Source organism: Oncorhynchus nerka, unplaced genomic scaffold (assembly GCF_034236695.1).
Source record: "Oncorhynchus nerka isolate Pitt River unplaced genomic scaffold, Oner_Uvic_2.0 unplaced_scaffold_850, whole genome shotgun sequence".
NCBI classification, from domain to species: Eukaryota; Metazoa; Chordata; class Actinopteri; order Salmoniformes; family Salmonidae; genus Oncorhynchus; species Oncorhynchus nerka.
Window position 1 is genome coordinate 201,861 of NW_027040426.1, and position 24,889 is coordinate 226,749.

The window sequence follows — 24,889 nt, forward strand, 5'->3', positions numbered from 1 at the left end:
GGGTGTATACTGGCTGGGTGTATACTGGCTGGGTGTATACTGGCTGAGTGTATACTGGCTGGGTGTATACTGGGTATATATGGGCTGGGTATATACTGGCTGGGTGTATACTGGGTATATACTGGCTGGGTATATACTGGCTGGGTATATACTGACTGGGTGTATACTAGCTGGGTGTCTACTGGGTATATACTGGCTGGGTGTCTACTGGGTATATACTGGCTGGGTGCATACCGACTGGGTGTATACTGGCTGGGTGTATACTGACTGGATATATACTGGCTGGGTATATACTGGCTGGGTGCATACCGACTGGGTGTATACTGGCTGGGTGTATACTGGCTGGGTATATACTGGCTGGGTGTATACTGGCTGGGTGTATACTGGCTGGGTGTATACTGGCTGGGTGTATACTGGCTGGATATATACTGACTGGGTGTATACTGACTGGGTGTATACTGGGTATATACTGGCCGGGTGTATACTGGCTGGGTATATACTGGCCGGGTGTATACTGGCTGGGTGTATACTGGGTATATACTGAATGGGTGTATACTGGGTGTATACTGACTGGGTATATACTGACTGGGTATATACTGGCTGGGTATATACTGGCTGGGTGTATACTGGGTATATACTGGCTGGGTGTATACTGGCTGGGTTTATTCTGACTGGGTGTATACTGGCTGGGTATATACTGGGTATATACTGGCTGGGTGTATTCTGGCTGGGTGTATTCTGGCTGGGTGTATACTGGCTGGGTGTATACTGGCTGGGTGTATACTGGCTGGGTGTATACTGGGTGTATACTGGCTGGGTGTATACTGGGTATATACTGGCTGGGTATATACTGGCTGGGTGTATACTGGGTATATACTGGCTGGGTGTATACTGGCTGGGTGTCTACTGGGTATATACTGGCTGGGTGTCTACTGGGTATATACTGGCTGGGTGCATACCGACTGGGTGTATACTGGCTGGGTGTATACTGACTGGATATATACTGGCTGGGTGTATACTAGGTATATACTGGCTGGGTGTATACTGGCTGGGTGTATACTGGCTGGGTATATACTGGCTGGGTATATACTGGCTGGGTGTATTTTGGCTGGGTATATACTGGCTGGGTGTATACTGACTGGGTGTATACTGGGTATATACTGGCTGGGTGTCTACTGGGTGTATACTGGCTGGGTGTATACTGACTGGATATATACTGGCTGGGTGTATACTGACTGGATATATACTGGCTGGGTGTATACTAGGTATATACTGACTGGGTGTATACTGGCTTGGTATATACTGGCTGGGTGTATACTGGGTATATACTGGCTGGGTGTATACTGACTGGGTGTATACTGGCTGGGTGTATACTGGGTATATACTGGCTGGGTGTATACTGGCTGGGTGTATACTGGGTATATACTGGCTGGGTGTATACTGGGTATATACTGGCTGGGTGTATACTGGCTGGGTGTATACTGGCTGGGTGTATACTGGCTGGGTGTATACTGGCTGGGTGTATACTGGGTATATACTGGCTGGGTGTATACTGGCTGGGTATATACTGGCTGGGTTTATACTGGCTGGGTGTATACTGGGTATATACTGGCTGGGTTTATACTGGCTGGGTGTATACTGGGTATATACTGGCTGGTTGTATACTGGCTGGGTGTATACTGGGTATATACTGGCTGGTTGTATACTGGCTGAGTGTATACTGGCTGGGTGTATACTGGGTATATACTGGCTGGGTGTATACTGGGTATATACTGGCTGGGTGTATACTGGGTATATACTGGCTGAGTGTATACTGGCTGGGTGTATATATGGGCTGGGTATATACTGGCTGGGTGTATACTGGGTATATACTGGCTGGGTATATACTGGCTGGGTATATACTAGCTGGGTGTCTACTGGGTATATACTGGCTGGTTGTATACTGGCTGAGTGTATACTGGCTGGTTGTATACTGGCTGGGTGTATACTGGGTATATACTGGCTGGTTGTATACTGGCTGAGTGTATACTGGCTGGGTGTATACTGGCTGGGTGTATACTGGGTATATACTGGCTGGGTGTATACTGGGTATATACTGGCTGGGTGTATACTGGGTATATACTGGCTGGGTGTATACTGGGTGTATACTGGCTGGGTGTATACTGGCTGAGTGTATACTGGGTATATATGGGCTGGGTATATACTGGCTGGGTGTATACTGGGTATATACTGGCTGGGTATATACTGGCTGGGTATATACTGACTGGGTGTATACTAGCTGGGTGTCTACTGGGTATATACTGGCTGGGTGTCTACTGGGTATATACTGGCTGGGTGCATACCGACTGGGTGTATACTGGCTGGGTGTATACTGACTGGATATATACTGGCTGGGTATATACTGGCTGGGTGTCTACTGGGTATATACTGGCTGGGTGCATACCGACTGGGTGTATACTGGCTGGGTGCATACCGACTGGGTGTATACTGGCTGGGTGTATACTGGCTGGGTGTATACTGGCTGGGTGTATACTGGCTGGGTGTATACTGGCTGGGTGTATACTGACTGGGTGTATACTGGGTATATACTGGCCGGGTGTATACTGGCTGGGTATATACTGGCCGGGTGTATACTGGCCGGGTGTATACTGGGTATATACTGAATGGGTGTATACTGGGTGTATACTGACTGGGTATATACTGGCTGGGTATATACTGGCTGGGTGTATACTGGGTATATACTGGCTGGGTGTATACTGGCTGGGTGTATACTGGCTGGGTTTATTCTGACTGGGTGTATACTGGCTGGGTATATACTGGGTATATACTGGCTGGGTGTATTCTGGCTGGGTGTATTCTGGCTGGGTGTATACTGGCTGGGTGTATACTGGCTGGGTGTATACTGGGTGTATACTGGCTGGGTGTATACTGGGTATATACTGGCTGGGTATATGCTGGCTGGGTGTATACTGGGTATATACTGGCTGGGTGTATACTGGCTGGGTGTCTACTGGGTATATACTGGCTGGGTGTCTACTGGGTATATACTGGCTGGGTGCATACCGACTGGGTGTATACTGGCTGGGTGTATACTGACTGGATATATACTGGCTGGGTGTATACTAGGTATATACTGGCTGGGTGTATACTGGCTGGGTGTATACTGGCTGGGTGTATACTGGCTGGGTATATACTGGCTGGGTATATACTGACTGGGTGTATACTGGCTTGGTATATACTGGCTGGGTGTATACTGGGTATATACTGGCTGGGTGTATACTGACTGGGTGTATACTGGCTGGGTGTATACTGGGTATATACTGGCTGGTTGTATACTGGCTGGGTGTATACTGGGTATATACTGGCTGGTTGTATACTGGCTGGGTGTATACTGGCTGGGTGTATACTGGGTATATACTGGCTGGGTGTATACTGGGTATATACTGGCTGGGTGTATACTGGGTATATACTGGCTGGGTGTATACTGGGTATATACTGGCTGAGTGTATACTGGCTGGGTGTATACTGGGTATATATGGGCTGGGTATATACTGGCTGGGTGTATACTGGGTATATACTGGCTGGGTATATACTGGCTGGGTATATACTGACTGGGTGTATACTAGCTGGGTGTCTACTGGGTATATACTGGCTGGGTGTCTACTGGGTATATACTGGCTGGGTGCATACCGACTGGGTGTATACTGGCTGGGTGTATACTGACTGGATATATACTGGCTGGGTGTATACTGGCTGGGTGTATACTAGGTATATACTGGCTGGGTGTATACTGGCTGGGTGTATACTGGCTGGGTGTATACTGGCTGGGTGTATACTGGCTGGGTGTATACTGGCTGGGTGTATACTGGGTATATACTGGCTGGGTGTATACTGGGTATATACTGGCCGGGTGTATACTGGCTGGGTATATACTGGCCGGGTGTATACTGGGTATATACTGACTGGGTGTATACTGGGTATATACTGACTGGGTATATACTGACTGGGTATATACTGACTGGGTATATACTGGCTGGGTATATACTGGCTGGGTATATACTGGCTGGGAATATACTGGCTGGGTGTATACTGGGTATATACTGGCTGGGTGTATACTGGCTGGGTGTATTCTGGCTGGGTTTATTCTGACTGGGTGTATACTGGCTGGGTATATACTGGCTGGGTGTATACTGGCTGGGTGTATTCTGGCTGGGTGTATACTGGCTGGGTGTATACTGGCTGGGTATATACTGGCCTATATTGTCCTCTGTTAGCTGTAAACGGCTGTCTTCCCAACCTTCTAAAGATGAGGAAACCCTCAGAGGGAACTGGTGGCCTAGAAGACAGATGTGACAGCTTTATGACAGACCAATGTGAATATGGTGATTCCATGATGTAGATGTGGTTGTCTCTGTTCTCACTGTCTGTCTCTGAGCGTCTTGTGACTGTCTGTCTCTGAGCGTCTTGTGACTGTCTGTCTCTGAGCGTCTTGTGTCTGTCTGTCTCTGAGCGTCTTGTGTCTGTCTGTCTCTGAGCGTCTTGTGTCTGTCTGTCTCTGAGCGTCTTGTGACTGTCTGTCTCTGAGCGTCTTGTGACTGTCTGTCTCTGAGCGTCTTGTGACTGTCTGTCTGAGCGTCTTGTGACTGTCTGTCTCTGAGCGTCTTGTGACTGTCTGTCTCTGAGCGTCTTGTGACTGTCTGTCTCTGAGCGTCTTGTGACTGTCTGTCTCTGAGCGTCTTGGGACTGTCTGTCTCTGAGCGTCTTGTGACTGTCTGTCTGAGCGTCTTGTGACTGTCTGTCTCTGAGCGTCTTGTGTCTGTCTGTCTCTTGAGCGTCTTGTGTCTGTCTGTCTCTGAGCGTCTTGTGACTGTCTGTCTCTGAGCGTCTTGTGACTGTCTGTCTCTGAGCGTCTTGTGACTGTCTGTCTCTGAGCGTCTTGTGACTGTCTGTCTCTGAGCGTCTTGTGACTGTCTGTCTCTGAGCGTCTTGTGTCTGTCTGTCTCTGAGCGTCTTGTGACTGTCTGTCTCTGAGCGTCTTGTGACTGTCTGTCTCTGAGCGTCTTGTGACTGTCTGTCTCTCTGTGAGCGTCTTGTGACTGTCTGTCTGTCTCTGAGCGTCTTGTGACTGTCTGTGTCTGAGCGTCTTGTGTCTGTCTGTCTCTGAGCGTCTTGTGTCTGTCTGTCTCTGAGCGTCTTGTGTCTGTCTGTCTCTGAGCGTCTTGTGACTGTCTGTCTCTGAGCGTCTTGTGACTGTCTGTGTCTGAGCGTCTTGTGTCTGTCTGTGTCTAGGATTGAGATGAATGCTAATCCTGGACTAAGGAGCATTAGAGATTCTCCAATGAGCACGGTGTCTAGTCTAACCGACCCTAGAAGTTGGAGGGGTGAATGATCCATCAAGATGCTGGTCTCATATTAAAGTAGAATTCATAGGATGTTCTCCTCTCTTCTCTTTCTCCCCCCCATGCAGTTTTCAAACCCATCTTTGCCTCTGCTAAAATGGTAATCAACCCGAGTGCTGAGATTGAGCTGAAGTCTCCCAAAGCCAGCCTGCATCTGGAGGTTCAGAATGTAGCAGTAGAGATGACCAGACCACAGGTACACACACACACACACACACAGACCAGACTCACACACACACACACACACACAGACCAGACTCACACACACACACACACACACACACACAGACCAGACTCACACACACACACACACACACAGACCAGACTCACACACACACACACACACAGACACACAGACCAGACTCACACACACACACACACACACACACACACACACACACACACACACACACACACACACACACAGACACACAGACCAGACTCACACACACTCACACACACACGCACAGACACTCACACACGCACAGACCAGACTCACACACACACAGACCAGACTCACACACACAGACCAGACTCACACACAGACACACGCCAACTTAGAACATAGCTGATCAAACCTTCCTGGCGGTGATTCTGCTGACTTGAAGAAGAGTTTACTTCCTGTAGTTGATAATGTGTTTGTTTTGTTACTAAAACCTAGTTGGATGGACTGACAGAGCATCTGTATCAGAGCATCTATGTGCTTGTTTTGTTACTAAAACCTAGTTGAATGGACTGACAGAGCATCTGTATCAGAGCATCTATGTGTTTGTTTTGTTACTAAAACCTAGTTGAATGGACTGACAGAGCATCTGTATCAGAGCATCTATGTGCTTGTTTTGTTACTAAAACCTAGTTGAATGGACTGACAGAGCATCTGTATCAGAGCATCTATGTGAAATAGAAAGAAACTGAAGATCTTGTACAGCGCTGTGTACTACTCCCTTCACAGAACAGAGCAAACTGGCTCTAACCAGAATAGAAAGACTGGTAGGCCCCGGTGCACAACTGAGCAAGAGGACAAGTACATTAGAGTGTCTAGTTTGAGAAACAGACGCCTCACAAGTTCTCAATTGGCAGCATCATTAAATAGTACCCGCAAAACACCAGTCTCAACGTCAACAGTGAAGAGGAGACTCTGGAATGCTGGCCTTCAAGGCAGAGTTGGGAAAAAAATCCATATCTCAGACTGGCCAATAAAAATAAAAGATTAAGATGGGCAAAAGAACACAGACACTGGACAGAGGAACTCTGCCTAGAAGGCCAGCATCCCGGAGTCACCTCTTCACTGTTGACGTTGAGTCTGGACAGAGGAACTCTGCCTAGAAGGCCAGCATCCCAGAGTCACCTCTTCACTGTTGACGTTGAGTCTGGACAGAGGAACTCTGCCTAGAAGGCCTGCATCCCGGAGTCGCCTCTTCACTGTTGACGTTGAGTCTGATATAATCTTGTCTCTTCCTGTTCAGTACCTAACCATGGTGGACCTGCTAGAGTCTAGAGACTGATATCATCTAGTCTCTTCCTGTTCAGTACCTAACCATGGTGGACCTGCTAGAGTCTATAGACTGATATAATCTAGTCTCTTCCTGTTCAGTACCTAACCATGGTGGACCTGCTAGAGTCTATAGACTGATATAATCTAGTCTCTTCCTGTTCAGTACCTAACCATGGTGGACCTGCTAGAGTCTATAGACTGATATCATGTTGTCTCTTCCTGTTCAGTACCTAACCATGGTGGACCTGCTAGAGTCTGATATAATCTTGTCTCTTCCTGTTCAGTACCTAACCATGGTGGACCTGCTAGAGTCTATAGACTGTATGGTGAAGAATGGACCCTACAGGAAGTTCAGACCTGATGTACCAGTACACACAAATGCCAAGCACTGGTAAGTCAACCAGTCAGTCAGTCAGTCAGTCAGTCAGTCAGTCAGCCAGCCAGCCAGCCAGCCAGCCAGCCAGTCAGTCAACCAGCCAACCATTGTCAGCCAACAAACCAGCCAGCCAACCAGCCAGCCAGCCAGCCAACCAGCCAGTCAGCCAACCAGCCAGTCAGCAAACCAACCAGCCAGTCAGCCAACCAGCCAGTCAGCCAGTCAGCAAACCAACCAGTCAGCCAGCCAACCAGCCAGTCAGCCAACCAGCCAGTCAGCAAACCAACCAGTCAGCCAGCCAACCAGTCAGCCAGCCAACCAACCAGTCAGCCAGCCAGCCAGCCAACCAGCCAGTCAGCAAACCAACCAGTCAGCCAGCCAACCAGCCAGTCAGCCAGCCAGCCAACCAGCCAGTCAGCCAACCAACCAGTCACCACTCCATACATCCTAAAGAGCAGTACTAGTCAACGTTGTTCATGGTATCTGTTTATCAGGATGGTGTCAAAACAATTTGAACTTTTCTGATTTGTTGTTGTTGTTGTTGTCTTCAATCCTAATTGAAAGATGTATACCTGCAGACGTGTTGTTGGGATAATGTTGTGTTGGGAGTTTCATCTTGAGGTTTTATTAGACAAAGCCCACTGATCTCCATCTCAGCACCTTAACGGTAGTGTGGCGCTGTTTCCAGGTGGAAGTACAGTATGAACAGCATCCTGGACGTTCACGTCAGACGTTTCAACCAGATGTGGTCGTGGTCCAACATCAGGAAGCACCGCCACACTCTGAAGACCTACAGGGCAGCCTACAAGGCCAAACTACTGACAACACAGGGCAAACTCCGAGAGGACCAAGAGAAGCAGATACAGGACCTGGAGAAGAGCCTGGATGTCTTCAACATCACGTTGGCCCGGCAACAAGCACAGATGGAGGTTTGTCTAATATCTGTTGTAACCGGGAGGCATCTACAGTATACCACTGGGGTTTTTACAAACCAGGTCAATGGGGGTTTTGTGGAGGGTTCTCCCCATGGACCTGTGTCTGAACTATCTCTGTCTCCCTCCCTCCTCCTATCTCCCTCCCTCCCTCCCTCCTCCTATCTCCCTCCCTCCCTCCTCCCATCTCCCTCCCTCCTCCTGTCTGTCTCTCTCCTTGCTTTCTCCTCCTCCTGTCTGTCTGTCACCCTCCCTCCTGTCTGTCTGTCACCCTCCCTCCTGTCTGTCTGTCTCCCTCCTCCTGTCTGTCTCTCTCCTGGCTTTCTCCTCCTCCTGTCTGTCTGTCACCCTCCCTCCTGTCTCTCTCCCTCCTCCTCCTCTCTCCCTCCTGCTTTTGTCTCTTTCCCCCTCTCTCCTCCTGTCTCCCCCTCCCTCCTCCTGTCTCCCCCTCCCTCCTCCTGTCTCCCCCTCCCTCCTCCTGTCTCCCCCTCCCTCCTCCTGTCTCTCCCTCCCTCCTCCTGTCTCCCCCTCCCTCCTCCTGTCTCTCCCTCCCTCCTCCTGTCTCTCCCTCCCTCCTCCTGTCTCTCCCTCCCTCCTCCTGTCTCTCCCTCCCTCCTCCTGTCTTTCCCTCCCTCCTCCTCTCTCTCCCTCCCTCCCTCCTCCTCTCTCTCCCTCTCTCTCTCCCTCCCTCCCTCCTCCTGTCTCTCCCTCCCTCCTCCTGTCTCTCTCTCCCTCCCTCCCTCCTCCTGTCTCTCTCTCCCTCCCTCCCTCCTCCTGTCTCTCTCTCCCTCCCTCCCTCCTCCTGTCTCTCTCTCCCTCCCTCCCTCCTCCTGTCTCTCCCTCCCTCCCCTCCCTCCTCCTGTCTCTCTCTCCCTCCCTCCCTCCCTCCTCCTGTCTCTCTCTCCCTCCCTCCCTCCTCCTGTCTCTCTCTCCCTCCCTCCCTCCTCCTTTCTCTCTCTCCATCCCTCCCTCCTCCTGTCTCTCTCTCCATCCCTCCCCCTCCTCCTGTCTCTCTCTCCCTCCCTCCCTCCCTCCTCCTGTTTCTCTCTCCCTCCCTCCCTCCTCCTGTCTCTCTCTCCCTCCCTCCCTCCTCCTGTCTCTCTCTCCCTCCCTCCCTCCTCCTGTCTCTCTCTCCCTCCCTCCCTCCTCCTGTCTCTCTCTCCCTCCCTCCCTCCTCCTGTCTCTCTCTCCCTCCCTCCCTCCTCCTGTCTCTCTCTCCCTCCCTCCCTCCTCCTGTCTCTCTCTCCCTCCCTCCCTCCCTCCTCTCCCTCCCTCCCCTCCTCTCTCCCTCCCTCCCTCCTCCCTCCCTCCCTCCCTCCCTCCCTCCCTCCCTCCTCCTGTCTCTCTCTCTCCCTCCCTCTCCCCTCCCTCCTCTCTCCCTCCCTCCTCTCCTTCCCTCCTCCTCCCTCCTCCAGGTGATCCGGTCAGGGCAGAAGGTGGTAGCTAAGAAGGCTGTGGCCGGCCAGAAGCAGGGAGGAGGGTTTTTCAGCAGCTTCTTTGGAAGGAAGGAAGGGAAGAAGAAAGAGCAGGAACAGGAAACCCAGGAGGAAGAGGGTGAGAACTCCTCAGTTACCACACACGCGCGCACACACACAAAATCAGGAACAGGTAACCAATGAACAGGCCACTCTTGTTAGTCTCAAGATACTAACAAACTTACAACCAGCTAACCCTCAAGAGACTAACAAACTAACGACCAGCTAACCCTCAAGAGACTAACAAACTAACGACCAGCTAACCCTCAAGAGACTAACAAACTAACGACCAGCTAACCCTCAAGAGACTAACAAACTAACGACCAGCTAACCCTCAAGAGACTAACAAACTAACGACCAGCTAACCCTCAAGAGACTAACAAACTAACGACCAGCTAACCCTCAAGAGACTAACAAACTAACGACCAGCTAACCCTCAAGAGACTAACAAACTAACGACCAGCTAACCCTCAAGAGACTAACAAACTAACGACCAGCTAACCCTCAAGAGACTAACAACCAGCTAACCCTCAAGAGACTAACAACCAGCTAACCCTCAAGAGACTAACGACCAGCTAACCCTCAAGAGACTAATGACCAGCTAACCCTCAAGAGACCAACGACCAGCTAACCCTCAAGAGACCAACGACCAGCTAACCCTCAAGAGACTAAGAAACTAACAACCAGCTAACCCTCAAGAGACTAACGACCAGCTAACCCTCAAGAGACTAACGACCAGCTAACCCTCGAGAGACTAACAAACTAACAACCAGCTAACCCTCAAGAGACTGAAAAACTAATGACCAGCTAACCCTCCAGAGAGTAACAAACTAACGACCAGCTAACCCTCAAGAGACTAACAAACTAACGACCAGCTAACCCTCAAGAGACTAACAAACTAACGACCAGCTAACCCTCAAGAGACTAACAAACTAACGACCAGCTAACCCTCCAGAGAGTAACAAACTAACGACCAGCTAACCCTCCACAGACTAACAAACTAACGACCAGCTAACCCTCAAGAGACTAACGACCAGCTAACCCTCAAGAGACTAACAAACTAACGACCAGCTAACCCTCAAAAGACTAACGACCAGCTAACCCTCCAGAAACTAACGACCAGCTAACCCTCAAGATATTAACAAACTAACGACCAGCTAACCCTCCAGAGACCAACGACCAGCTAACCCTCAAGAGACCAACGACCAGCTAACCCTCAAGAGACCAACGACCAGCTAACCCTCGAGACCAACGACCAGCTAACCCTCGAGACCAACGACCAGCTAACCCTCGAGACCAACGACCAGCTAACCCTCGAGACCAACGACCAGCTAACCCTCGAGACCAACGACCAGCTAACCCTCGAGACCAACGACCAGCTAACCCTCGAGACCAACGACCAGCTAACCCTCGAGACCAACGACCAGCTAACCCTCCAGAGACTAAGGACCAGCTAACCCTCCAGAGACTAAGGACCAGCTAACCCTCCAGAGACTAAGGACCAGCTAACCCTCCAGAGACTAAGGACCAGCTAACCCTCCAGAGACTAAGGACCAGCTAACCCTCCAGAGACTAAGGACCAGCTAACCCTCCAGAGACTAAGGACCAGCTAACCCTCCAGAGACTAACGACCAGCTAACCCTCCAGAGACTAACGACCAGCTAACCCTCCAGAGACTAACGACCAGCTAACCCTCCAGAGACTAACGACCAGCTAACCCTCCAGAGACTAAGGACCAGCTAACCCTCCAGAGACTAAGGACCAGCTAACCCTCCAGAGACTAAGGACCAGCTAACCCTCCAGAGACTAACGACCAGCTAACCCTCCAGAGACTAACGACCAGCTAACCCTCCAGAGACTAATGACCAGCTAACCCTCCAGAGACTAACGATCAGCTAACCCTCCAGAGACTAACGACCAGCTAACCCTCAAGAGACTAACGACCAGCCAACCCTCCAGAGACTAACGACCAGCTAACCCTCCAGAGACTAACGACCAGCTAACCCTCCAGAGACTAACGACCAGCTAACCCTCCAGAGACTAACGACCAGCTAACCCTCAAGAGACTAACAAACTAGCGACCAGCTAACCCTCAAGAGACTAGCAGACTAACGACCAGCTAACCCTCAAGAGACTAAAAACCAGCTAACCCTCAAGAGACTAACGACCAGCTAACCCTCAAGAGACCAACGACCAGCTAACCCTCAAGAGACCAACGACCAGCTAACCCTCAAGAGACCAACGACCAGCTAACCCTCAAGAGACTAACGACCAGCTAACCCTCCAGAGACTAACGACCAGCTAACCCTCCAGAGACTAACGACCAGCTAACCCTCCAGAGACTAACGACCAGCTAACCCTCCAGAGACTAACGACCAGCTAACCCTCCAGAGACTAACGACCAGCTAACCCTCCAGAGACTAACGACCAGCTAACCCTCCAGAGACTAAGGACCAGCTAACCCTCCAGAGACTAAGGACCAGCTAACCCTCCAGAGACTAAGGACCAGCTAACCCTCCAGAGACTAACGACCAGCTAACCCTCCAGAGACTAACGACCAGCTAACCCTCCAGAGACTAACGACCAGCTAACCCTCCAGAGACTAACGACCAGCTAACCCTCCAGAGACTAACGACCAGCTAACCCTCCAGAGACTAACGACCAGCTAACCCTCCAGAGACTAACGACCAGCTAACCCTCCAGAGACTAACGATCAGCTAACCCTCCAGAGACTAACGACCAGCTAACCCTCAAGAGACTAACAAACTAACGACCAGCTAACCCTCCAGAGACTAACGACCAGCTAACCCTCCAGAGACTAACGATCAGCTAACCCTCCAGAGACTAACGACCAGCTAACCCTCAAGAGACTAACAAACTAGCGACCAGCTAACCCTCAAGAGACTAGCAGACTAACGACCAGCTAACCCTCAAGAGACTAACGACCAGCTAACCCTCAAGAGACTAACGACCAGCTAACCCTCAAGAGACCAACGACCAGCTAACCCTCAAGAGACCAACGACCAGCTAACCCTCAAGAGACCAACGACCAGCTAACCCTCAAGAGACCAACGACCAGCTAACCCTCAAGAGACCAACGACCAGCTAACCCTCAAGAGACTAACGACCAGCTAACCCTCCAGAGACTAACGACCAGCTAACCCTCCAGAGACTAACGACCAGCTAACCCTCCAGAGACTAACGACCAGCTAACCCTCCAGAGACTAACGACCAGCTAACCCTCCAGAGACTAACGACCAGCTAACCCTCCAGAGACTAACGACCAGCTAACCCTCCAGAGACTAACGATCAGCTAACCCTCCAGAGACTAACGACCAGCTAACCCTCAAGACTAACAAACTAACGACCAGCTAACCCTCCAGAGACTAACGACCAGCTAACCCTCCAGAGACTAACGACCAGCTAACCCTCCAGAGACTAACGATCAGCTAACCCTCCAGAGACTAACGACCAGCTAACCCTCAAGAGACTAACAAACTAGCGACCAGCTAACCCTCAAGAGACTAGCAGACTAACGACCAGCTAACCCTCAAGAGACTAAAAACCAGCTAACCCTCAAGAGACTAACGACCAGCTAACCCTCCAGAGACTAACGACCAGCTAACCCTCCAGAGACTAACGACCAGCTAACCCTCCAGAGACTAACGACCAGCTAACCCTCCAGAGACTAACGATCAGCTAACCCTCCAGAGACTAACGACCAGCTAACCCTCAAGAGACTAACAAACTAACGACCAGCTAACCCTCCAGAGACTAACGACCAGCTAACCCTCCAGAGACTAACGATCAGCTAACCCTCCAGAGACTAACGACCAGCTAACCCTCAAGAGACTAACAAACTAGCGACCAGCTAACCCTCAAGAGACAGCAGACTAACGACCAGCTAACCCTCAAAGAGACTAACGACCAGCTAACCCTCAAGAGACTAACGACCAGCTAACCCTCAAGAGACCAACGACCAGCTAACCCTCAAGAGACCAACGACCAGCTAACCCTCAAGAGACCAACGACCAGCTAACCCTCAAGAGACCAACGACCAGCTAACCCTCAAGAGACCAACGACCAGCTAACCCTCAAGAGACTAACGACCAGCTAACCCTCCAGAGACTAACGACCAGCTAACCCTCCAGAGACTAACGACCAGCTAACCCTCCAGAGACTAACGACCAGCTAACCCTCCAGAGACTAACGACCAGCTAACCCTCCAGAGACTAACGACCAGCTAACCCTCCAGAGACTAACGACCAGCTAACCCTCCAGAGACTAACGATCAGCTAACCCTCCAGAGACTAACGACCAGCTAACCCTCAAGACTAACAAACTAACGACCAGCTAACCCTCCAGAGACTAACGACCAGCTAACCCTCCAGAGACTAACGACCAGCTAACCCTCCAGAGACTAACGATCAGCTAACCCTCCAGAGACTAACGACCAGCTAACCCTCAAGAGACTAACAAACTAGCGACCAGCTAACCCTCAAGAGACTAGCAGACTAACGACCAGCTAACCCTCAAGAGACTAAAAACCAGCTAACCCTCAAGAGACTAACGACCAGCTAACCCTCCAGAGACTAACGACCAGCTAACCCTCCAGAGACTAACGACCAGCTAACCCTCCAGAGACTAACGACCAGCTAACCCTCCAGAGACTAACGACCAGCTAACCCTCCAGAGACTAACGACCAGCTAACCCTCCAGAGACTAACGACCAGCTAACCCTCCAGAGACTAACGATCAGCTAACCCTCCAGAGACTAACGATCAGCTAACCCTCCAGAGACTAACGACCAGCTAACCCTCAAGAGACTAACAAACTAACGACCAGCTAACCCTCCAGAGACTAACGACCAGCTAACCCTCCAGAGACTAACGACCAGCTAACCCTCCAGAGACTAACGATCAGCTAACCCTCCAGAGACTAACGACCAGCTAACCCTCAAGAGACTAACAAACTAGCGACCAGCTAACCCTCAAGAGACTAGCAGACTAACGACCAGCTAACCCTCAAGAGACTAACGACCAGCTAACCCTCAAGAGACCAACGACCAGCTAACCCTCAAGAGACCAACGACCAGCTAACCCTCAAGAGACCAACGACCAGCTAACCCTCAAGAGACCAACGACCAGCTAACCCTCAAGAGACCAACGACCAGCTAACCCTCAAGAGACTAACGACCAGCTAACCCTCGAGAGACTAACAAACTAACAACCAGCTAACCCTCAAGAGACTGAAAAACTAATGACCAGCTAACCCTTGAGAGACTAACAAACTAATGACCAGCTAATCCTCAAGAGACTAACAAACTAACGACCAGCTAACCCTCAAGAGACTGAAAAACTAATGACCAGCTAACCCTCGAGAGACTAACAAACTAATGACCAGCTAATCATCAAGAGACTAACAAACTTACGACCAGCTAATCCTCAAGATATTAACAAACTAACGACCAGCTAATCCTCAAGAGACTAACAAACTAACGACCAGCTAACCCTCCACAGACTAACAAACTAACGACCAGCTAACCCTCAAGAGACTAACAAACTAACGACCAGCTAACCCTCAAGAGACTAACAAACTAACGACCAGCTAACCCTCCAGAGAGTAACAACCTAACGACCAGCTAACCCTCCAGAAACTAACGACCAGCTAACCCTCCACAGACTAACAAACTAACGACCAGCTAACCCTCAAGAGACTAACGACCAGCTAACCCTCAAGAGACTAACAAACTAACGACCAGCTAACCCTCAAGAGACTAACAAACTAACGACCAGCTAACCCTCCAGAGAGTAACAACCTAATGACACCAGCTAACCTCAAGAGCTAACCCTCAAGAGACTAACAAACTAACAAGAGACCACTAACCCTCAAGAGACTAACGACCAGCTAAACCTCAAGAGACCAACGACCAGCTAACCCTCAAGAGACCAACGACCAGCTAACCCTCAAGAGACCAACGACCAGCTAACCCTCGAGAGACCAACGACCAGCTAACCCTCGAGACCAACGACCAGCTAACCCTCGAGACCAACGACCAGCTAACCCTCCAGAGACTAACGACGAGCTAACCCTCCAGAGACTAACGACCAGAGACCCTCCAGAGACTAACGACCAGCTAACCCTCCAGAGACTAACGACCAGCTAACCCTCCAGAGACTAACGACCAGCTAACCCTCCAGAGACTAACGACCAGCTAACCCTCCAGAGACTAACGACCAGCTAACCCTCCAGAGACTAACGACCAGCTAACCCTCGAGAGACTAACGACCAGCTAACCCTCGAGAGACCAACGACCAGCTAACCCTCGAGACCAACAACCAGCTAACCCTCCAGAGACTAACGACCAGCTAACCCTCCAGAGACTAACGACCAGCTAACCCTCCAGAGACTAACGACCAGCTAACCCTCCAGAGACTAACGACCAGCTAACCCTCCAGAGACTAACGACCAGCATTCTCAATCCTCTGTCCTCAATGAGAGACAAGGCTACAGTGCATTGTGTTTTAGACTTGGAGTTCTGATCTCAGAGCAGGTCCACTTTGTCCATATAGCCTTATTCATTATAACGTAAAAGGTTAAACTGATGTTAGATCAGCCCTACAGTCCTACTCTGAGACTCTTGATGAATACGGTCCCTGATCGTCCTCACGTGGAACCTTGAGAACACCAGGGAACACATTGATTGGTGTTCTGTTTGTTTGACCATCATTGATTGGTGTTCTGTTTGTTTAACCGTCAGTGATTGGTGTTCCTCATGTTTAACCCTCCCCTTTTTCAGGTACAGGCATTGAAGAGTTGATGTCTGCTGATGAGAAGGCTAAACTCTACACGGCCATCGGATACAGTGGTAGTTCTCACAACCTGGCCTTACCCAAGCAGGTATGTCTCTGTCTGTCTTCTGTGTCGGTACTGACAGCTCCCTGGGAAACAACCTGGCCTTACCCAAGCAGGTATGTCTATGTGTCTGTCTTCTGTGTCGGTACTGACAGCTCCCTGGGATACAACCTGGCCTTACCCAAGCAGGTATGTCTCTGTGTCTGTCCTCTATGTTGGTACTGACAGCTCCCTGAGAAACAACCTGGCCTTACCCAAGCAGGTATGTCTCTGTGTCTGTCCTCTGTGTTGGTACTGACAGCTCCCTGGGAAACAACCTGGCCTTACCCAAGCAGGTATGTCTATGTGTCTGTCTTCTGTGTCGGTACTGACAGCTCCCTGGGAAACAACCTGGCCTTACCCAAGCAGGTATGTCTCTGTCTGTCTTCTGTGTCGGTACTGACAGCTCCCTGAGAAACAACCTGGCCTTACCCAAGCAGGTATGTCTCTGTGTCTGTCCTCGGGCGTTGGTACTGACAGCTCCCTGAGAAACAACCTGGCCTTACCCAAGCGGGTATGTCTCTGTCTGTCTTCTGTGTCGGTACTGACAGCTCCCTGAGAAACAAAGCCCTTTTTCACCTGTGCCTCTGTGTTTATACCCCTGTGTGCCTCTCTGTGTGTGTGTGTTTATACCCCTGTGTGCCTCTCTGTGTGTGTGTGTGTGTGTGTGTGTGTGTTTATTCTCCTGTATGCCTCTCTGTGCTCTCCAGTACGTGGCAGTGGTGGTGACCTTCAAGCTGTTCCGTACGTCCATCACGGTGAGGGAGGAGCCCAACGTCCCAGAGATCCTGAAGATCCAGATGATCGACCTCAGCACCACCGTCTCCCAGAGACCCGGGGCTCAGGCCATCAAGTGGGTCTCTTTCCTCTTCCTTTCTCTAATCACAACCCAGCACCACTGTCCCTAATCACAACCCAGCACCACTGTCCCTAATCACAACCCAGCACCACTGTCCCTAATCACAACCCAGTACCACCGTCTCCTAGAGACCCGTCTCTAATCACAACCCAGTACCACCGTCTCCCAGAGACCCGTCCCTAATCACAACCCAGTACCACCGTCCCTAATCACAACCCAGTACCACCGTCTCCCAGAGACCCGTCCCTAATCACAACCCAGCACCACCGTCCCTAATCACAACCCAGTACCACCGTCCCTAATCACAACCCAGTACCACCGTCCCTAATCACAACCCAGTACCACCGTCCCTAATCACAACCCAGTACCACCGTCTCTAATCACAACCCAGTACCACCGTCTCTAATCACAACCCAGTACCACCGTCTCCCAGAGACCTGTCTCTAATCACAACCCAGTACCACCGTCCCTAATCACAACCCAGTACCACCGTCCCTAATCACAACCCAGTACCACCGTCCCTAATCACAACCCAGCACCACCGTCCCTAATCACAACCCAGCACCACCGTCCCTAATCACAACCCAGCACCACCGTCCCTAATCACAACCCAGTACCACCGTCTCCTAGAGACCCGTCTCTAATCACAACCCAGCACCACCGTCCCTAATCACAACCCAGTACCACCGTCTCCCAGAGACCCGTCCCTAATCACAACCCAGTACCACCGTCTCTAATCACAACCCAGTACCACCATCTCCCAGAGACCCGTCTCTAATCACAACCCAGTACCACCGTCTCCCAGAGACCCGTCTCTAATCACAACCCAGTACCACCGTCCCTAATCACAACCCAGTACCACCGTCCCTAATCACAACCCAGTACCACCGTCTCTAATCACAACCCAGTACCACCGTCCCTAATCACAACCCAGTACCACCGTCTCCTAGAGACCCGTCCCTAATCACAACCCAGTACCACCGTCTCTAATCACAACCCAGTACCACCGTCTCTAATCACAACCCAGTACCACCGTCTCTAATCACAACCCAGTACCACCGTCCCTAATCACAACCCAGTACCACCGTCCCTAATCACAACCCAGTACCACCGTCCCTAATCACAACCCAGTACCACCGTCCCTAATCACAACCCAGTACCACCGTCCCTAATCACAACCCAGTACCACCGTCCCTAATCACAACCCAGTACCACCGTCCCTAATCACAACCCAGTACCACCGTCCCTAATCACAACCCAGTACCACCGTCTCTAATCACAACCCAGTACCACCGTCCCTAATCACAACCCAGTACCACCGTCTCTAATCACAACCCAGTACCACCGTCTCTAATCACAACCCAGTACCACCGTCTCCAGAGACCCGTCTCTAATCACAACCCAGTACCACCGTCCCTAATCACAACCCAGTACCACCGCCCCTAATCACAACCCAGTACCACCGTCCCTAATCACAACCCAGTACCACCGTCTCTAATCACAACCCAGTACCACCGTCCCTAATCACAACCAGCAACACCGTCTCCCAGAGACCCGTCTCTAATCACAACCCAGTACCACCGTCTCTAATCACAACCCAGTACCACCGTCCCTAATCACAACCCAGCACCACCGTCTCCCAGAGACCCGTCTCTAATCACAACCCAGTACCACCGTCTCTAATCACAACCCAGTACCACCGTCTCTAATCACAACCCAGTACCACCGTCTCTAATCACAACCCAGTACCACCGTCTCCCAGAGACCTGTCTCTAATCACAACCCAGCACCACCGCCCCTAATCACAACCCAGTACCACCGTCCCTAATCACAACCCAGTACCACCGTCCCTAATCACAACCCAGCACCACCGTCCCTAATCACAACCCAGCACCACCGTCCCTAATCACAACCCAGCACCACCGTCCCTAATCACAACCCAGTACCACCGTCTCCTAGAGACCCGTCTCTAATCACAACCCAGCACCACCGTCCCTAATCACAACCCAGTACCACCGTCTCCCAGAGACCCGTCCCTAATCACAACCCAGTACCACCGTCTCTAATCACAACCCAGTACCACCGTCTCCCAGAGACCCGTCTCTAATCACAACCCAGTACCACCGTCTCCCAGAGACCCGTCTCTAATCACAACCCAGTACCACCGTCTCTAATCACAACCCAGTACCACCGTCCCTAATCACAACCCAGTACCACCGTCCCTAATCACAACCCAGTACCACCGTCCCTAATCACAACCCAGTACCACCGTCCCTAATCACAACCCAGTACCACCGTCTCCCAGAGACCCGTCCCTAATCACAACCCAGTACCACCGTCTCCTAGAGACCCGTCCCTAATCACAACCCAGTACCACCGTCCCTAATCACAACCCAGTACCACCGTCCCTAATCACAACCCAGTACCACCGTCCCTAATCACAACCCAGTACCACCGTCCCTAATCACAACCCAGTACCACCGTCCCTAATCACAACCCAGCACCACCGTCTCCTAGAGACCCGTCCCTAATCACAACCCAGTACCACCGTCTCTAATCACAACCCAGTACCACCGTCCCTAATCACAACCCAGTACCACCGTCCCTAATCACAACCCAGTACCACCGTCTCTAATCACAACCCAGTACCACCGTCTCTAATCACAACCCAGTACCACCGTCTCTAATCACAACCCAGTACCACCGTCCCTAATCACAACCCAGTACCACCGTCTCCTAGAGACCCGTCCTAATCACAACCCAGTACCACCGTCTCTAATCACAACCCAGTACCACCGTCTCCCAGAGACCCGTCTCTAATCACAACCCAGTACCACCGTCCCTAATCACAACCCAGTACCACCGTCCCTAATCACAACCCAGCACCACCGTCCCTAATCACAACCCAGTACCACCGTCTCTAATCACAACCCAGTACCACCGTCCCTAATCACAACCCAGTACCACCGTCTCTAATCACAACCCAGTACCACCGTCCCTAATCACAACCCAGTACCACCGTCCCTAATCACAACCCAGCACCACCGTCCTAATCACAACCCAGTACCACCGTCTCTAATCACAACCCAGTACCACCGTCCCTAATCACAACCCAGTACCACCGTCCCTAATCACAACCCAGTACCACCGTCCCTAATCACAACCCAGTACCACCGTCCCTAATCACAACCCAGTACCACCGCCCCTAATCACAACCCAGTACCACCGCCCTAATCACAACCCAGTACCACCGCCCCTAATCACAACCCAGTACCACCGTCCCTAATCACAACCCAGTACCACCGTCCCTAATCACAACCCAGTACCACCTAATCACAACCCAGTACCACCGTCTCCTAGAGATCCTAATCACAACCCAGTACCACCGTCCCTAATCACAACCCAGTACCACCGTCCCTAATCACAACCCAGTACCACCGTCCCTAATCACAACCCAGTACCATCGTCTCTAATCACAACCCAGCACCACCGTCCCTAATCACAACCCAGCACCACCGTCTCCTAGAGACCCGTCCCTAATCACAACCCAGTACCACCGTCTCTAATCACAACCCAGTACCACCTTCTCCCAGACACCTGTCCCTAATCACAACCCAGTACCACCGTCCCTAATCACAACCCAGTACCACCGTCCCTAATCACAACCCAGTACCACCGTCCCTAATCACAACCCAGTACCACCGTCCCTAATCACAACCCAGTACCACCGTCCCTAATCACAACCCAGCACCACCGTCTCCTAGAGACCCGTCCCTAATCACAACCCAGTACCACCGTCTCTAATCACAACCCAGCACCACTGTCCCTAATCACAACCCAGCACCACTGTCCCTAATCACAACCCAGCACCACTGTCCCTAATCACAACCCAGTACCACCGTCTCCTAGAGACCCGTCTCTAATCACAACCCAGTACCACCGTCTCCCAGAGACCCGTCCCTAATCACAACCCAGTACCACCGTCCCTAATCACAACCCAGTACCACCGTCTCCCAGAGACCCGTCCCTAATCACAACCCAGCACCACCGTCCCTAATCACAACCCAGTACCACCGTCCCTAATCACAACCCAGTACCACCGTCCCTAATCACAACCCAGTACCACCGTCCCTAATCACAACCCAGTACCACCGTCCCTAATCACAACCCAGTACCACCGTCCCTAATCACAACCCAGTACCACCGTCCCTAATCACAACCCAGTACCACCGTCCCTAATCACAACCCAGTACCACCGTCCCTAATCACAACCCAGTACCACCGTCTCCTAGAGACCCGTCCCTAATCACAACCCAGTACCACCGTCTCTAATCACAACCCAGTACCACCGTCTCTAATCACAACCCAGTACCACCGTCTCTAATCACAACCCAGTACCACCGTCCCTAATCACAACCCAGTACCACCGTCCCTAATCACAACCCAGTACCACCGTCCCTAATCACAACCCAGTACCACCGTCCCTAATCACAACCCAGTACCACCGTCCCTAATCACAACCCAGTACCACCGTCCCTAATCACAACCCAGTACCACCGTCCCTAATCACAACCCAGTACCACCGTCCCTAATCACAACCCAGTACCACCGTCTCTAATCACAACCCAGTACCACCGTCCCTAATCACAACCCAGTACCACCGTCTCTAATCACAACCCAGTACCACCGTCTCTAATCACAACCCAGTACCACCGTCTCCGAGAGACCCGTCTCTAATCACAACCCAGTACCACCGTCCCTAATCACAACCCAGTACCACCGTCCCTAATCACAACCCAGTACCACCGTCCCTAATCACAACCCAGTACCACCGTCTCTAATCACAACCCAGTACCACCGTCCCTAATCACAACCAGCAACACCGTCTCCCAGAGACCCGTCTCTAATCACAACCCAGTACCACCGTCTCTAATCACAACCCAGTACCACCGTCCCTAATCACAACCCAGCACCACCGTCTCCCAGAGACCCGTCTCTAATCACAACCCAGTACCACCGTCTCTAATCACAACCCAGTACCACCGTCTCTAATCACAACCCAGTACCACCGTCTCTAATCACAACCCAGTACCACCGTCTCCCAGAGACCTGTCTCTAATCACAACCCAGCACCACCGTCCCTAATCACAACCCAGTACCACCGTCCCTAATCACAACCCAGTACCACCGTCCCTAATCACAACCCAGCACCACCGTCCCTAATCACAACCCAGCACCACCGTCCCTAATCACAACCCAGCACCACCGTCCCTAATCACAACCCAGTACCACCGTCTCCTAGAGACCCGTCTCTAATCACAACCCAGCACCACCGTCCCTAATCACAACCCAGTACCACCGTCTCCCAGAGACCCGTCCCTAATCACAACCCAGTACCACCGTCTCTAATCACAACCCAGTACCACCGTCTCCCAGAGACCCGTCTCTAATCACAACCCAGTACCACCGTCTCCCAGAGACCCGTCTCTAATCACAACCCAGTACCACCGTCTCTAATCACAACCCAGTACCACCGTCCCTAATCACAACCCAGTACCACCGTCCCTAATCACAACCCAGTACCACCGTCCCTAATCACAACCCAGTACCACCGTCCCTAATCACAACCCAGTACCACCGTCTCCCAGAGACCCGTCCCTAATCACAACCCAGTACCACCGTCTCCTAGAGACCCGTCCCTAATCACAACCCAGTACCACCGTCCCTAATCACAACCCAGTACCACCGTCCCTAATCACAACCCAGTACCACCGTCCCTAATCACAACCCAGTACCACCGTCCCTAATCACAACCCAGCACCACCGTCTCCTAGAGACCCGTCCCTAATCACAACCCAGTACCACCGTCTCTAATCACAACCCAGTACCACCGTCCCTAATCACAACCCAGTACCACCGTCCCTAATCACAACCCAGTACCACCGTCTCTAATCACAACCCAGTACCACCGTCTCTAATCACAACCCAGTACCACCGTCTCTAATCACAACCCAGTACCACCGTCCCTAATCACAACCCAGTACCACCGTCTCCTAGAGACCCGTCCCTAATCACAACCCAGTACCACCGTCTCTAATCACAACCCAGTACCACCGTCTCCCAGAGACCCGTCTCTAATCACAACCCAGTACCACCGTCCCTAATCACAACCCAGTACCACCGTCCCTAATCACAACCCAGCACCACCGTCCTAATCACAACCCAGTACCACCGTCTCTAATCACAACCCAGTACCACCGTCCCTAATCACAACCCAGTACCACCGTCTCTAATCACAACCCAGTACCACCGTCCCTAATCACAACCCAGTACCACCGTCCCTAATCACAACCCAGCACCACCGTCCCTAATCACAACCCAGTACCACCGTCTCTAATCACAACCCAGTACCACCGTCCCTAATCACAACCCAGTACCACCGTCCCTAATCACAACCCAGTACCACCGTCCCTAATCACAACCCAGTACCACCGTCCCTAATCACAACCCAGTACCACCGTCCCTAATCACAACCCAGTACCACCGCCCCTAATCACAACCCAGTACCACCGTCCCTAATCACAACCCAGTACCACCGTCCCTAATCACAACCCAGTACCACCGTCTCTAATCACAACCCAGTACCACCGTCTCCTAGAGACCCGTCCCTAATCACAACCCAGTACCACCGTCCCTAATCACAACCCAGTACCACCGTCCCTAATCACAACCCAGTACCACCGTCCCTAATCACAACCCAGTACCATCGTCTCTAATCACAACCCAGCACCACCGTCCCTAATCACAACCCAGCACCACCGTCTCCTAGAGACCCGTCCCTAATCACAACCCAGTACCACCGTCTCTAATCACAACCCAGTACCACCTTCTCCCAGACACCTGTCCCTAATCACAACCCAGTACCACCGTCCCTAATCACAACCCAGTACCACCGTCTCTAATCACAACCCAGTACCACCGTCCCTAATCACAACCCAGTACCACCGTCCCTAATCACAACCCAGCACCACCGTCTCTAATCACAACCCAGTACCACCGTCTCTAATCACAACCCAGTACCACCGTCCCTAATCACAACCCAGTACCACCGTCCCTAATCACAACCCAGTACCACCGTCCCTAAACACAACCCAGTACCACCGTCCCTAATCACAACCCAGTACCACCGTCCCTAATCGCAACCCAGTACCACCGTCCCTAATCGCAACCCAGTACCACCGTCCCTAATCACAACCCAGTACCACCGTCTCTAATCACAACCCAGTACCACCGTCTCCCAGAGACCCGTCTCTAATCACAACCCAGTACCACCTTCCCTAATCACAACCCAGCACCACCGTCTCTAATCACAACCCAGTACCACCGTCTCCCAGAGACCCGTCCCTAATCACAACCCAGTACCACCGTCCCTAATCACAACCCAGTACCACCGTCCCTA

The 24,889-nt window shown here is 51.6% G+C and overlaps 1 protein-coding gene across 1 annotated transcript in view; it reads left to right on the forward strand.

Moving 5' to 3' along the window:
* LOC135571004 (intermembrane lipid transfer protein VPS13C-like) overlaps positions 1–24,889 on the forward strand; it is a 152,930-nt gene that overhangs the window by 91,702 nt on the left and 36,339 nt on the right. The window contains exons 10-15 of the mRNA XM_065016820.1: positions 5,468–5,595; positions 7,179–7,285; positions 7,959–8,199; positions 9,618–9,756; positions 16,477–16,577; positions 17,282–17,424. Of these exons, the coding sequence (XP_064872892.1) occupies positions 5,468–5,595; positions 7,179–7,285; positions 7,959–8,199; positions 9,618–9,756; positions 16,477–16,577; positions 17,282–17,424 (859 nt within the window). The remainder of the gene's footprint in view (positions 1–5,467; positions 5,596–7,178; positions 7,286–7,958; positions 8,200–9,617; positions 9,757–16,476; positions 16,578–17,281; positions 17,425–24,889) is intronic.